This window comes from Acipenser ruthenus, chromosome 13 (genome assembly GCF_902713425.1).
Source record: "Acipenser ruthenus chromosome 13, fAciRut3.2 maternal haplotype, whole genome shotgun sequence".
Taxonomy (NCBI): domain Eukaryota; kingdom Metazoa; phylum Chordata; class Actinopteri; order Acipenseriformes; family Acipenseridae; genus Acipenser; species Acipenser ruthenus.
The window spans coordinates 36,301,795-36,319,148 of NC_081201.1; the positions used below are offsets into that span (position 1 = coordinate 36,301,795).

Sequence of the window (17,354 nt, forward strand, 5' to 3'; positions counted from 1 at the left end):
TGCACTTACTGTGAAAGGATTCAGCCGAATAACACTATTAGTTATTTATTTTAAAGGGTTGCGTAATTAAACAGATTAACCTTCAGTCTGCATGTCATTACAGAAGTACCAATGATAAAAAAAAACAAATACAACAGAGCTTGTAACCTCTGTATATAAATGGAACATGTATTAATCACAGTATTTGAGTACTTGAAAGCCTCAAGCTTTCCTCTGCTTCAGAGATATTTCTTTTAATCCTCTTGATTTCTAATCAGCCTAATCGAAGAATAAATGGGATATTTCCACTTCTGTCCTCACCCAGCCAATGGATTTGCTACACATTTTTTCCCACTCTGCTTCCAGAGTTCTGTAGCCATAGCAACCAGATTTAATTGTTGCTGCTTATTGTTAGTCTGATTTCAGACACCACCATCCAGCATGCTGCCTCTCAAAAGTGGCAGTGGTGGTTCAGAGATCGATGGGCTGAAGTTGAAGTAGTTATCGGATTTGTCGGTGTAAATATATGGGGATCAGTTCTGTTCAACCAGATACACTTATCATGTAAATGGCCTCACAACACAGAAAGAATCAATGAAGTCTGCCACAGAGGGGGATACTGCATGTAGATTGTATTCTTTCCTGTAGAGCTGCTGTGGAGGGGTAGCAAAGGGATTGTAGAATGCTGGTAAATATTAGAATAAGGGTTGGTGTTACTGATCGATCTGTATAGCTGCGCCTCAAGAGGTGTATGCTGTTATTATTATTATTTGTTTATTTAGCAGACGCCTTTATCCAAGGCGACTTACAGAGACTAGGGTGTGTGAACTATGCATCAGCTGCAGAGTCACTTACAACTACGTCTCACCCGAAAGACGGAGCACAAGGAGGGCAGCAGTGTGGAGTAGTGGTTAGGGCTCTGGACTCTTGACCAGAGGGTTGTGGGTTCAATCCCCAGTGGGGGACACTGCTGTTGTACCCTTGAGCAAGGTACTTTACCTAGATTGCTCCAGTAAAAACCCAACTGTATAAATGGGTAATTGTATGTAAAATAATGTGATATGTGAAATAATGTATAATGTGATATCTTGTAACAATTGTAAGTCGCCCAGGATAAGGGCGTCTGCTAAGAAATAAATAATAATAATAATAAGTGACTTGCTTAGGGTCACACAATGAGTCAGTGGCTGAGGTGGGATTTGAACCTGGGACCTCCAGGTTACAAGCCATTTTCTTTATCCACTAGACCACACAGCCTCAAAACAATAGATAAAAGGGGGATTTCTTTGATCTGTATTTTGTTTTACATTGACATCATTGATTAAACAAGGCAAACAGCTGTAACCCACACCCACATCTTGCCGTGCAAGAGCCACTTTGTGCTAAGCCAAGGGGACAGTAGTCTACGTGTTGCTACAACATGTAGAATGTAATCTGTTGGTTCTACATTGTTGCTTCAAATTTCAGGGGACACTATTCTACAGTATGGAGAAATTGTAGATAGAATGTTGATGGACAACACAGAAAAGACAATACATAGATGATATTTCCTATCAAACATTTTATTAGTGTTTTTTAGTGTCCACATAATTTTCACCAGCATTTTTTTTCAATATAATAAAATAAACTGTTCTTAAATATGTATATCAAATCATTAGCCTTTGTTACAAGTATGTAAACACTGATAATGAGTCTAGGATATTTTTGTTTAGACAGTTCCGGGGGAAAAAATGTTAATGAAGTTTTTCTTATGATCCACCCTTAGAGTATAACTTCATCATGTCTTTGATGAGCGTGGCTAAACTCATGGAAACAGTAACTATACATGATGATCTATTAAAGCGAGTCACTTGCACACAAAATGCTTTTTTTTTGCAGTGGCACGGGTCTGTTTATTTAAATTTATTGGACTCTATTTGAAGGTATTTTTTTTATCTCAGTTGAGCGCATCCTATATCTAATTCCTGGTAATTTAATGTTGAACTACTTTATGAATTACATACTTTAAAAAAAAGCTGATGAAGTGGCAAATGGGCATTTCAAATGTGGAAGAAAAGCGGGAGTGGGATTTAAAATTGATTAAAACAAAAATAAAACAACTGGTAGTGATCTGCCACTGTTTACCTTTACCTCTCTTATGTAATTTCTTTATCGTTTTTGACTGATCTTTTTTTCACTGCCCCTTCTTAACTCATGCATTATTCAAAGATTTTTTTACACATTTAAACAAAATTCTAGGAAACAGCAGGGAATTTTAACAAAGAAGTTTTAGGGTTGTTCTACCTAAAATATTTATATTTGTAATCAAATGCTAAGAAATTTATAATACCGTTTTAGAATCTGTTTCTGATAGAAGCTGAGCTCCAGTCTTCCCACTTGACTGTTTATATGGTTTAAGCATGGGTCATGCAGCCTAAAAACATCACAGTGACCAACAGTTGGTTTATGTTTAGAAAGATGCTATTTACAGACTGCCTGAGACTTGATATAACATTTTGTGGTTTCATCTGTCTGCTGGAATGAAGTTAAATAGGAGCACTCTGTTATTTCTCCTTATTGGTTGGCAGTGAGCGATACATAAATATAACTGTTGTAATGTCAGGCTGATGTTACCAGGTTATTAACCCTAAACAGTAAATGAGCAATGGTATTTAAAAGTATGTTATGACATGGTGTTTTAGATGAGCTAGGGGGACAAAAGAATAATAGATGTTTGCTTATATTTCAATATGTGTCTTAACATATAAAGATCCTTTTGGTGTCATCCAAACTTGGCATCAAATACAGGAAGTGAACACAGCATGCCTTTATTTCAAGAGCCCCCCTAAAAAGCATACATAAAAATGATGACAAACAGCTCTAAATTTTCAAAATTTAATTACTACTTTGTATGCTTTCAGAAAATGCTGATCATTTTGGACGGCCCCTTACATTTGACTGTATTAGAGATCCGATGTACTATATCCTGAAAAAGTTATGGACTGGCTCCTACAAACTATTGTATATTTAAATAGATGTGAATAGTGGCATAGAGCTGAGGTTATTTTATAAGACTGCATGTCGTTTATTTGTTTAATCATTTGGGAACAATTTTATGCATCACATGAGTTGAAAGCTGTAAGAATAATAAGCCTTGGTTTGCATAAATGAATCTATTATAAATGCAATTTGCAACCAAATTGTGATAAATATATCGAAGCTCCCATTGACACATTTGGATAATGATCTGTATTGCGTGAATAATAAAGAAGTGGGTGAAGCATATTTTTCTGGTTATTGACCCAGGTGAAGAATGTCAGTGCTTACAAATCATGAATCTCTAGTGTTTGAAGTAGATTTGAACACCAAAAAATTGAAAAAATTCAATCATGTTTGAAGTCAGTTAGAGCAAGAAAAATTACTAAGAAACACTAACAAATGTGTCTTTCCAACAAGGTGAAGTAGATTCTGTTTTTCTTAATTTCAGGAAAGTGTATTTTACAGGAGTTCAGGCAACATTGCAAACACTTTGTAATTTCAAAATGCTCAGAGTAACAGATCACTTTTTCAGAGTAAAAATATGAAAGGGCTATAAATTTAGAGCCACCTACAATTGAAAGGCTCAAAGTAGCTACATTAGGTTTTCAGCATGTTATAATTTAATACTGCTTTACAAATGTTCTTACTCTATGTACAAATACAATGATGTTCACATAGAAATGTGATTAACGGAAACACTAAGCACAATTCTATTCTGCATAATAACCAAGGACACATAAAAATGACACAGGTTTCCTTCCCTTAAAACAAAACTGCTGTTATATATAACCAATGCCATGCAAATCCATGATTAGTTGCAAAAATGCAGTTCCAAAGGAGGGAATAATCTGTTAAAAAAAAAAAGAGTCTGGTTCTTGTTATTCTTGTTGAGCAAGCCAAGGTGTTCATTGCTGGTGGTTGCCTTAGTATCTGTAATTAAGTATGTTTACTTAATTTTCCTAATTTAGAACGTATACATCTGATTTGCTTTTGCATTTCATCTTAAAGGTAACTTAAATATTTAATACCGGTGTAAAATGTAATTTAAAAATATAATGGTAGTGTGGCTAAAATCGGATTTTAAGATACTTGTCATTATATTTGACAGTGTCTATAGGTTAACAAATTAACTTCATAAAACTGATTTATACTGTCTTGTATGATAATTGTATAGTAACAGTAGTAGTTTTATTTTGTATAATACAGCCCTTCACACTGCTGCACTTGTCCTTAAATACATTGCGAGATAGAAAAGACATAAAATTTTAACAACTTGGAAGCTTTTAGAGTCATGTAAGCAGACAATACATCACCTGAGTACTGTATTGGCCATTTATAACAGCAAAGAAAATACCAGTAGTATAATATCAATATGTTTTTTTTTTTTTTTTTAATCTCTGTTGTACTCTACGTATACCCCCAGAACCAAGGTCAGACTAGCCTGGTCAATGAGTTCTTCCAACTTAAAAGCAGTTGGATGAACTATGAGAGCTAAAAAAAAAATGTTTATGGAATGCCTTAAGAAAAAAATAGTAAATGTCTTTTACATTTTTTCTTAGTGAGCTGATCCTGTCCAACATTGATGTCGCCTCTTCAGGAGATTGGGAGTGCCTGGTCGCCAGCTCCCGTGGGAACATCTCCAAGCGTGTGGAGATTGTGGTCTTGGAAACGTCAGCGTCGTACTGCTCTGCAGAGTGGATCACTAACAATAAAGGGGAATTCAGGTCTGTTGGGAATTGGAACACACAGCTAATTATTTCTTACTGGTTTACAGTAATGCAGTTAATTTTAGTGTATGCAACAATAACCAGAGCTATTAGAAATATCAAATTATCAGATCAATGATCACATATAAATTCAGAGATTTTTCAATAGGATTTATATATATATATATATATATATATATATATATATATATATATATATATATATATATATATGCCTTTAAAAACTGCTGCTTTAATAAGAACATAAGAACGTTTCCAAACGAGAGGAGGCCATTCAGCCCATCTTGCTCGTTTGGTTGTTAGTAGCTTATTGATCCCAGAATCTCATCAAGCAGCTTCTTGAAGGATCCCAGGATGTCAGCTTCAACAACATTACTGGGAAGTTGGTTCCAGACCCTCACAATTCTCTGTGTAAAAAAGTGCCTATTTTCTGTTCTGAATGCCCCTTTATCTAATCTCCATTTGTGACCACTGGTCCTTGTTTCTTTTTTCAGGTGGAAAAAGTCCCCTGGGTCGACATTGTCAATACCTTTTAGAATTTTGAATGCTTGAATCAGATCGCCGCGTAGTCTTCTTTGTTTCTGTACTGTATTTATAAGACCATGGAAAACTGGAAGCTATTTTTAAACTGTGTTTAGAGGGGTGGCATTAAGCAATCAAAGGCAGCAGAATCTCCTCACGACCTGTTTTCTTGGAATTGCTTGAACTGTTTTCTCTGTGTACAGCAGACACTGAACACCAAACTGAACAGGATTGTTTTGTTTCCAGAAGCAGAGCAGTAATGATGTGGAAAATTATTCATTTTTGTTTAAAAAAATGTATATGATTTATAACATAGCAAAGAGTGAAATTACTGCATAGCAAGATCATTTCTAACTGGCACAGGGACAAGCATGCTGTAACGTCTACTTTTAAAATAATTAATTTTAACAGGTAAAACTAAAAATCCACACCCACAACCAAAGAAGTTTTTATTTTTAAAGAGAGTGTTGTTAGAAATTCCTACCTTTTCGGTTTTTTTTTTTTTTTAAATTATTATTCTGATGGATGAACCTACACTCTGGGTGCAAAGATCAGAGACAAACAGATAACATAGTAAGCAAAGTAAGCCCTGCTACAAAACAAACTGCTTTCCTCAGCCACATGCGTCATTAAAGCAAGGCCACGTTTAATTGCTAACAGGTTTGTAAACTTGGCTTAGAATATGGCAACTAAATGAAACCAGATGCTGTGCAAACCAGAAAGTAATTACAAGTGTATTTGTTCTGCAGAATAGAAGGGTGCAAGAAACACTTTCTTCTAATTACTTCTTAAGTTTTAGCACGTTCCTCACATTGTGTTTAATTGATTTTTTCTTCCACTGCTAATTAGTGAACATGACATCTCTCCATATTGGTAGGTGGCCAAAGACATTAGCTGGAATAAATGCATCCCTACCCTGTATGCAGTATCCATTTGGCTCTGGTTTATATCATGGCACTCTGAAGGAGAGGAGATCTTGGCGTAGGTGTGACAGGGCTGGACACTGGGCAGAGGAAGATTATTCAGAATGCCCATATTCCATCGAAGTAACTCGTGTGCTTCATTCGTTCAATCAGGTAGGTTTTCAGAACCCTTTCAGAATTAGCCTTGAATCGTATTGTGAACAGTAATAGATGCTTGACCCACTGAGGGCTGTCCCTGCGTGCTCATTGATATCCCCAGGGCAGCACTGCATTGTTTCTTGAATGACCCCTGTGTTTTATCTGCTCCATCATCATGGTTTATTACATCTGATTGGTATATTACTGTGAATTATACTAGATATGGCTCAGCGATTGTCCTTTTGCAGTCCATAAACCCTTTCCTCTTACTGCAAGAAAAAGAGGAAGCATTCCTGTTCACTGTCTTGTGGCACAGCTGCACAAACCCGTCTTTGCAGGGTGAGCCACTGGGGCCCCCCTACAATGTGTGCTGAATTTGTATTTTATTGATTGATGTTTCACTATTTTGCTATTGTGATACATGTCTCTAAGATGTTCTATTTTTTGCTGAGAACGCAGCTCTCACTGTTTGCTTGGTCTTTGTTTTGCTTCAGTACCATTTTCATTTCATTACACCTAAACTTTTCTTTCTAGTACATTTGCTTTATTGACAAGTCACATGTTATTGACAACTCAGTCCCAATTTAGATCTGTATGATACTGGTTTGTCTGCTGGAAAATGAACAAGACTTTTTTTGACATTCCACTCGATCCCAGTGACTAATGGAAATAGTTCAGAATACCTGTATTATCCTTTTCATAGCAGAGTGTTTCACAGGTTTAGTGACACCCTATGACAGGGAAGATGTGATTCACTGAATGTACTTAATTCAGTGTTTTTTTTTTATCCATCCAGAACTGAATGTTTCCTGCTAATGTATGAGTTACTAAGGTAAATGTGCCATTCTGGTAAAACTGAATTTCATGAGAAAGCCACTTCAATCTCATTTCAGGTGTCGATCAATGCCACCAATGCTCTTGGTTTTGCACAGCAGCTGATAGGCTGCACGAGCGGAGCAGCACACTTCGAAGACATGATGGATGTGATTTTTGTGGCACAGATGATGGAGAAACTGATGTTCTTTGTGGATCAAATCAAAGATGTATGGTAGCCTTGTCTTTTTCTATGTGTTTGCATGGATGTATCATCATTCTTTTTTTTTATAATCATGACATGTATATTACAGTACCAGTAGGGCCTCCTGTGTGGAGAATTATAGGATCTGTACTAAGCCTTTTTTCTTCTACTGAGTAATGCCTTAGCAGAAAAAAAGCTGCAAACTCTATCATTATGTGAATAATTCTTTCCTAGAATAAATCCTATAGCTCTTATTTGTATAAAGAATAAACACTCCATTGAATTAAAATAACTTTTTATTTATGTTAATGTGTGTGTTTGGGGGGGGGGGGGGGGTGGGGAGAACTTCAAGACACTATTAGGCAATAATACCTGGCATTACAAGTGATTATATGCCATTTCTTGGCAAGGAGGAGTCCATAATCTCTGGTAATGGCTTCTGTGTAAGGGTATTACTGTGATAAGTCAATGAAGTAGTGAGCATGCTCTTTCTGTACTTCTGTAATACAGTTTGGTAGTGATATTGAAACCTGGTGGTTGCTGTTCAGCTTCAATCATCTTTTAGTCTGACGTGTCCAAAGTTTTCAGCTATTGACTTATAATGTCAATTTTTGGTATACTGTAAATTAATATTTGCAACCAAAATATTCGGTGAATCACACCCATTAAACCTATTTTGCTCCAGAAATGTTGGCGACGTGTTGCAATATACAAAGTATATATTGTTAGTGAAACTTGATATTGGTGCCAAACATGTTTTTTTTTTGTTTTTTTTCATATGCGAAAAACACTTAATAAAAGGCTTGCAAATATTTATGGTTTTACAGTATTTAAAGTAAAGTAAAATGATTCTGAGCTTGTTGATTTGTTCTATTTATTTTACAAAGGCTAGGCTAATGCTAATTTTAGTGCAGTGAATGAGTAACCTGTAATTTAGGGAAACAGAATGTTTATTGTTAACACATTTATTTTGAGATTAGCTTCTTCCGTTCCTTCCCATGATAGAAGAGTGTAGTTATTGAGGAGCAAATTAATGCTTTTAATTAACCTATTTGAATAATATGGTATTTAGGGTTGTAGGCTGCCATGGGTCTCCACCCAGCGAGTTTGTTTATATTAGGCACATGACATAGGAAGTCAACTTTTAAAGCCTGGTGTTTGTTTTGGACAACTATGAAAAGACTACGGCATGAATTTCATAAATGGCACGGAGGTACAGAAAGCAGGAAGACAGAAAGAGGAAGCAGGTTTTAAACCAGATACTTTACTGGTCCTTTTCTGTGAATGGGAAAGCCAACATAAAGCCTTATATAACGTCGAGAGGAACTTCAAGCTTAGGAAATATTTTCTTTCAAAATAGAGAGATGTATAAAACTACACAAACAGTTATATTAAAAGGATTTGGGAATCACTTTCTTCATTTTGGATACTTGCACTTCATGGTTTTCATTAAAGCTGCAAAATGAATGCACTGTGAGCTATTTGAAAGTAATTAATTGGGCTAACTTCTCAAAGTAATTTCTTTATTCATTGATAGACAATATCATTGTGTTGTATTCTTATAAAAATGACATTTGACAAATAGCCTGATTGGGCTCATTCTTGTAGGATAAGCTGCAAGCAGAATGACTGCTTGAACTTTAAAGTATATTAACCATGGCGCTTTGATTTGCAGCTAGGCGACTACATAGCTGATATCGCCAGTAATATGATGCTGGTGGATGAACACATACTGTGGATGGCACAGAATGAAGAAAGGGCCTGCACTCGCATTGTGCAGTGTGTGGAACACATTGCAGAGTTGGCTTTGACCATCAATACTCAAGTCATCTCAAAGGTATTATGGCTATTCTGCTGTGTTAGCACTGCTCATTTTTATTCACATATCCATTGCACTTACAGGCCATTCCATTAGGGATGTCGTTCCTCTTACATTATGCCCCTGGGGATGTTTTTGCTTCTCTTCACAAAAGCACTGCATTCGAGTTACCTTGCTTCTCAGTAGTTTGCTGGGCATCATTTAAGGCGCAATCCGTTTCTGAGTTCATTCCCATTTTATGTTTGAGCTATCATTCATATGTGCTCACACTCTTATTTGTATTTATTTTGTAATTTTGAGAAAGATAGAAAAAAACTATTGTGGAGTTGATCTAATTAAATAATTATTCATTTTTTGTTTTTCTCAAAAGCATATTGTTGATGTAGAGAAGCTAAGAGGTCTTTAGCAACACAGGTCTTGTTTTTCATAACCCTGAAACCTGTTAAAGATAAGCCATGTACTGCAAACATATAGACAATAATGCAGCGATTACAACTAAAGAAAGAATGAAAAGAAGGATTTGAAGGGGAGTTTGATTGTATTTAAGTAAGGTAGCTTTTGGTTATTTGTTTTATATTCATTTCACAAATGTTCTTTAAACTGTCGAACAGGCAGCCAAAGTATACACTGCCTTTCTCCCACAAAATAATCATAACAAGAAGTCTTTCTGGGTCCTGTTCCTTTTCAAACAAAACGACAGTTATTTTTGCAATCCTTATTTGCTTTCCTTATGCCATAGAATGATTAACGTCCACTTGGATGCATCTTGTAAATAAATAAAGCCCCACAGTTTCTTTTACAGTCTCACGCAATACTGAGCGTTTTTTGTTCATGTTGGACAATAGCCAGCTGCCAATTAGTGGCAATGATTTGGGTCATTAAGAATACACCACTTTCTTGTAGTTAAAGAGAAAAGCAAACAGGACTGTTATCAAATAAAGCACAAGCCTAATTACTTTTGTAAAAGAAAAGCGCTTTCTTTTTCTCTCTGTTTAAAAAAAAAAAACATGACCCTTTTCCCCATGTGTTTGTACAAGGTTTCTCTTAATATAGCTCTGGAAGCCTTTGTGATCAAACCAGCGAGCTTCACAGGAATGACGTGCACTGCCTTCCAGAAAGTGGCTCTGAATTCAGACAGAGCAGTGATCCGTGACGTGGGTATGCAGGATTGGGAGGCAGATACGCAGCTGAATTTCAAATGCAACACGGGCAACCTGAGCAGCTCTCTGGTGAATTTCCCAGTCAAGGTAGGGGTTAATCTTTGCAGAAGGAAACACGTCAAGCTCCAGATATATGATTGCATCCGACACTGGAAATAGCAGGCTAATTGCACTCAGCCACAGCCTATATACAAAAGAGTCTTTCCTTTAATTTGTCTTACATGTTTGTCAGATAGTAACTGGTCCCAGAGCCTGCTTTTATATATCTGGAGATTTCTAAATACCCTAATGATTTCATATCACCTGGTGTGTACCTTATGTGGTAACTTAAACAAAAAGTAATGTTGCAGCATTTAAAACTCAGTACATTGTCATATAAGCCTTTCAAAGTTATGATTGTGATATATATATATATAGTGATTAGAAAGTAAGTTTACCACATCAATGCAAACTTACTTGGTAAACTTACTTTCTAATCACCATATATATATATATATATATATATATATATATATATATATATATATATTACACACATACACCTCTCATTCAGGACAGTATAGAACAGCTGCTCTCACCAAATGTCCCAAAGTGTTCTGTTTTTTTACCTGGAAAAACAGTCAAATCACTATGGAGCAGTTACATGGTAGATCAAGAAGCAGCATGATGTCTATAGGCTTTTGGCTGGAACTGCAGGATTTGAATAAGATTCTAAAATGTCAGTTTGGTAAATCTGCAAAGGGCTCCAAGGCCCTGAATACTTTATTTATTTTAGGATTAGGCTTCTTCTCTAAGAAATGCTTAAAACACCGTTACTGAAGGTGAACACGTCAGTTTATATATGCATAGCAGTGTTCATACCTAATTGTTTGAATGCATGGAAAACAGCATGATGCTGAGACCCACCAGAGGCACTTTCTGATGCCTGTAACCTGTAATAATCCAGTGCATCACATTCTGTTGTGGTGTTTGATGAGGTAACAATGGGTTTACAGTGAGGTGCTGGCATCAGGGATTCTGAGCAATACGGATAATAACAATGTTGACAGCCAGAGTGACAGCCATGTTTTCCTGTTTGTGAGCTCACTTCCAGAACTGGCATGTCCAATCTCCGTAAAGGTTGCCCTTTTGGAAGATAACACACTGGCTTTATAGTAATAGAGATCTGTCCTTTTTGTGCTATTGTGGTCTTATTTCTTCTATTATATTTAAATACAGAGCAATATAAAAGCAAATGTTGCCCAATGCCTTTAGGTTTCAAGCAATCACATTGCTGTACGCATGAAGTCTCAACCCCCAGGTCCCACCATATCAAAGTTCTGCATTTGCAGAAGCTGTCATGTGAATGCTGTCCTTTGTGTGCACTGGAAAACAATCCCGATTTAAAACACATGCTTAGTTCCTTGTTGAAACAAAAAACGGGGAGTGCTGGTGCTTATGCTACTCAAAGAAGGACTGTCAATTTATTTGTGATACATTCAATCAGAAATGGTCACTGCCAGAAAAAAAGCCCAATCTTAATAGCACTGCATTTACAGCTAACAACACAAATGGTGTTTACTGTATTGCTTACATTTACAGGCACCATCATAGAGATGTTTTAAAGTTCACCACTCAATAGTTGCCTAGTTTACCATGCCTTTCCCCATCCTTATCTGTGCATCAGGGCAATTACAACCCATTGGAAAAGTGAATGAACAATTACAAGAAGCAGTGCAAACAGCAGGTGCTGATTAGAATGAAGTGTGTGGGGACTGTAGCTCCCTCTACCTGATGGAGCAAAGGTGAACAAGCTATATGCACTGCCCCCTCTAGTGGACAGTGGGGAGTAGGGCATTGACAGCATGATCTAAAGTGGTTTAGCACTTGAGTTTACATGAGTATGACTCATTATTATTATTCATTCTCTACTATGTGGTAGTAGTAATAATAATACAGTAATAATAACACAGTCCAACACAGTTTTACCTCAGAAAATAAGCAGTAACGATTTACAGCAGTGGTGTGTACCTGCAGAAGAGCAGAGTTATTGTCCTTTAGACTCCATCCACTACAGGCACAATGATGATACAAGCTAATATAATATTCATCTTATCAGGCAGACAATAGTATTGGGTGCCAAGGTTTTCTGTTTGTTTCTTGCAAGGAATGCCAAGTGCATTCCCTGCAGGGAACTTCATCCCTAACGGCGGTAGCAGGGAGTGAGGCTGGCTTAGTCTTTCCCTGGGATATTCCCTTTTAAATGTGGGGTTTTTTTTCTCACTGTTTCTTGCACTAAGTCATATCTTGAGCTGTACCTGGTTGAACTGGGATTATTCATCACCTGCGTGCTTGATGTGTACTAAATTAGCATTGTAATTAAAAGATGATTACCCACAGAGCCATCAGTCAATCCAAACAAAGGCACTGGTACATTAGTCCAAAACTGAACCGTTTTAATTTGAACATATCTGTGTCTAATACAGAGCCGGAAGGTTGACCAATAGAATTGTAGTCTCAAATAAGAGAACATACAGGAAACCTTTGTTTAAACAAGCAGTACCTGCAGTCTGTTTTTATACATTCTATTTCAGAGGGAAAGTGAAGCTTCCTCTCTATACAATGGTAGGTATACTAGAAATGCTATAATCTGTAAAGCAAAGCAATATACAGGTCAAGTCCTTGTGATATGCCTCTCAATCTAGAGACTGAAGCTATGATCAGGATTTGTGAACATCTGGTAGCACTGCTCCACAAAGTGACAGTTAAACAAATTGGTTTAATATGTTTTTTGTTCATTTCCAACCGCATCTGCAGATTGGATGTTTCCTTAATGTTTCCTTGATGTTTGTCACGTGCAGAAGTCAGTTTAATTATGTCTGTAGATAAAAATCAGTGCAAACTGCTTCCTGTAACGCTACAAATAATCCTAATTAGACAACAGTTTTATTTGTGTTTATTTTTACCAGTAGTTATTTTGCCTTGTTTTATGGAAAAGTAACTGCTGTTCACCTTAAATGTGACATAAGCCTTAAAAGAGAGCACAATAATAACCTGAAATAACCAGTCTAAATAAATCAATACAACTTGTGAAACTAGGTCAAGTAGACAAACGTTTAGGCTAATGCCTTAAAATGTGTTTTAACGCACCATGTTGTTGTTGAAAACGCTCAGTGTGGGGAACATGCTTCATCTTACAGGAAGAGTAGCAATTGGATACTCTTAGAAAACAAGAAAACAGGGCATTTGGGGGTCTGTTTCAAGCATATAAACAGTATCAGGGTAATTAAATACAGATGCCATTTTAACAGGATTTTTACAAGCCGTATGTCTTTTTACAATGTTTGCTATTGTCCTGTGTAGAACTGAGTGCCGATTCTCAGATTGTTGTTTTTAATTGGAATTTTCTAAGTAAGGCGCTTTGAACTGTTTTGAAATTGCCAGCATGAGCCAGCTAGTTACTCACTTGAGATTGATTGATCCCTGTTCATTTCTCTATGGAATAGCTTGTGATGGTCACCTTGTCGCATGAGTAGCTTTTCTGTATTGCTAGTTACCATTCAGCTTTATTATCTTTAATAAAGATGCTTTGACAAATGAGTACAAGTTACACAAGCATTCCAACACTGGGTTTGGAAACGGAAATCAGTGAAATAATTAGCAGCAAATAATCAAACCTGTAGCTATGTCATAAAATCAATAATGAATAACAAATAGTCTGTGATCATCATCCATCCATTAATCAATCAATATAACAATGGAAATAATGCCATACTCTGCTACCTTCAGAATGGTCCCTCAAGGAAACAACTAATTGGGGACCAGTGATGTAGGTTTACATTCAGAATACCATTTCAGACTTAACAGTTGATGAACCAGAAGTAAGTATAACAATGCCAAATTTAACATGTGCAGGTCATATCGTAAGGGTAACAGCTCCTGTGTGAGAAATCATCATTGGACAACATATACTGCTGTACTAGAGAAATATTGACAACATGAGGCTAGGGAATATCGTTTTGAACACCTACTAAATAAGTATATAGTAAAGTAATTGAACTTCACTTAAGACGCAAACCTATTTCATGAAAGCTCAGTAAGAAAGCAGCTGAGGATAATACACAGACCTATACGGACCTGAAATATTAAACAGGATCAAGATATCTTTTATACTTTTTTTGGGGGGTGGGGGGGGGGATAAGGAATTAATATAGTTAAAGAAAAAAAAAACAGTGTATGTGGCATAATTATAAACATTCAAATTATATTTATTTAAAAACATTAATATGATATAATGACAGAGTTTTAAATATGGGAGCACAAACATGTAAATTTTAAGTTTGAAGAGTTCTTTAACCTTGAATACATCTTAATTATAGAGTGGTTGATAAGTTCCAACAGCAGAAGACCTTCATGACAACCCTTAGCTCTCTACTGAATGCTAAGTACTGTGAAAATACCTTTCCTTCGACTAAAGGCTGATGATAAATGCAGTGCGTTTTGGTGTCTGAATGAAGGGGAAAGAGAGAGGGCCTTAGGGATCTTCTTCTGTTTGCAGTGATTCAGCGTTTTTCTTGTTTTGTCTGTTTGTTTTTTTGAAGGGTGTCCCGTTTTAGAACAGTGCTGAGTAAAGGGCTCTACATTTTCAAAGGGCAGTCACGTCACTGGACACTCACAAGTTTTCTTCCCAACATTGATTCACCAGTGAGACCTAACATGGTTGCAGCTAGCAAAATAATTCCATAAATCTTTTGCACACTTCCATTCAGTATATACTGTAGGTCTCTGTGTAATGTGCAGTTTTGATGGAGCAAATACAAGGGGGCGAAAGATAAGATTGACTGTATGGAAATATTTTACAAGCAACATCTGCTTTAATTCTGCTCCTCTTATTGGAATGCTGAAGACTATTGTTCACGTCAATAAGTACCTAAATGGTTTCACAAAAATGTAAACCCCTAAATAATCAAACTAAGGCCATTTAATGAATTGCATTGAATAAGTGCATGTTAAAACGTTGAACTTTGGAGATGAATGTCCAAGTTCAGGTTATTTCAGTTCACGCTCCTGCAAATGGAAATAAACTGGAGTGGTTTGAATTTGTTCCGGGAGACAGATGACACCTTCTCTATAGCCAATATTTCCAGTGATCAACATAGCGCAAATAACGGCCAAAACACTGTTCACTTGGCTTCTAATTTCAGTCTAAAAATAATGACAAGTATGTCATAGACAGAAATATGCAGTGATTATGCCCATGGTTATGTTTAAAAAAAACAATACAGTCAAATTTCTATCAGGTGCTGTTTGTTTAGCGTACAGTATAAACATTTAAACAAAAGTGTTAAAAGTTTCAAATAAAACCAAATATGCAGGCCAAATTCAGTTTTATGCCATAGTTTACAATTTCTTTAATATTCAGTGTTTCTTCTTAGTCTTTTCCAGATACAATTAAATGCTGTTGTTACAGGACGGAGTAGTGACGAGGCTGACAGAGACACAGACAGGTACTACAGGTGAAAGTGCTGGGGCTCATATTTATTTTTAAACAAAAACATGAACCATGCTGGTCCTTCCAACACGAGCAACAATTGTTATATTTTCATTTTACTTTCATTTCTCTCTCTCTCATCCTCTCTGTACACCCACCATGACCAGCAAAACCTGCAGGTTTTTATACATGTGGCCATCTCCGGATTAGCAATACATTAATCAATCTGGTCACATTCTACACAAGAGTTTTCACTTAGCGTGGCCGACAGCCAATTTATCAATAATCACCAGCTGCCGACCATGCATTTTCACAAGATGTCTGGCAGAGATGAGTTGCTAACAATTGCCTCTGCCAGACCGCATTTAACTGTACAATAATAAACCAAACAAAATACATTTAAATAAACACAAAATACATTTAAATACAACACCAATCACATAACCTGTTTTAAATAAACATAAGCAGTGCATTTTAAATCATAACAATACATTCTCCTGTTCCCGATAAACACCAAATCATACACCACAATACAACACTCTGTTCTACCCTGCCACAACTGTACATACACATGTTGCAGTAATTTATAAAAAGATGATGGGAGGGCATATTATGGCATCAGATTTACAAACATTCCAAATATGTAAAAGTTTAAAGGTTTAAGCATGATTAATACTGAAGCTTCAACATTTAAGGAATTCAACTGGAAGCTAAAACCCCCAATTTGTGTCCAAAAACTCTTAACGTACAATTTGGAGCAAACAGTTGTTTAAAGATGAATTTGTAAATTTTCAAGTAGGGTTTCACATGCTCTTTCCCTGCTTTTCCAATGTGTACTGCTGTTGTTATGCTTCAGTGCATGTATAGCTGGAAGACGGATATTGTTTCTGAAGTCCTGAGTTTGTTTTTGATTTTCTTGAAATTATTTATTTTGCTTTAGCCATGCAGAACAGCCATGTCTTCCATTGATTCTCCTCAAAAATCAATGTTTTGTTTTTTTTAAAAAGCCTTTTAGTTTAAATTGCCCCCACACATGTTGAATACAATAGCATCACTGGCTTGGATAGATTGGCATGAAAAGCAATTTGGTGCAGTCTACATCCAACAAATGAAGTCCTTAGTTTTGAGTTGATTCAGTGGTTCCGATGAATGGCACCCAATATAACAAGGCAATCCACGTTCTGAAAAAGTAGGAATAGTGTAGCAAAGAGGTATACGTTACAGGACAACCTAAAAAATAACACAGTTTCAAACTGACAAGAAAACCCTTGAAACCTTAAACGGGGCTCCTGGCTGCTATAAATAGCATGAAGATCAGCCGCTGGGAATTTTACCAGTTAAGCAGGGCTTCGTTTAGTTTCCTTCATATTACTTCTCATATTAATTTTGTAGATCATATGAATACAGAACACATAATAAAACATTGGAAATGATGATATATGAACACACAGCTTTAACGTGTTTATAATGCTAGGATGAAACTAGCTAAAATACTTTACTGTTAAAAAAAATACGTTGTTTACTGCGATACCTCTTGGGCATTATTTAATTACCATACTCACTTCATTAAAATTATAAAT

At 36.3% G+C, this 17,354-nt stretch overlaps 1 protein-coding gene across 3 annotated transcripts in view; it reads left to right on the forward strand.

The window, feature by feature from the left end:
* Positions 1 to 17,354, forward strand: part of LOC117417637 (adhesion G protein-coupled receptor A3-like) — an 80,787-nt gene that overhangs the window by 29,324 nt on the left and 34,109 nt on the right. For all 3 annotated transcript variants that reach the window (XM_058985245.1, XM_034029786.3, XM_034029787.3), the window contains exons 8-12: positions 4,557 to 4,721; positions 6,124 to 6,322; positions 7,201 to 7,350; positions 9,001 to 9,162; positions 10,182 to 10,391. In XM_058985245.1, coding sequence (XP_058841228.1) covers positions 4,557 to 4,721; positions 6,124 to 6,322; positions 7,201 to 7,350; positions 9,001 to 9,162; positions 10,182 to 10,391 — 886 coding nt within the window. The remainder of the gene's footprint in view (positions 1 to 4,556; positions 4,722 to 6,123; positions 6,323 to 7,200; positions 7,351 to 9,000; positions 9,163 to 10,181; positions 10,392 to 17,354) is intronic.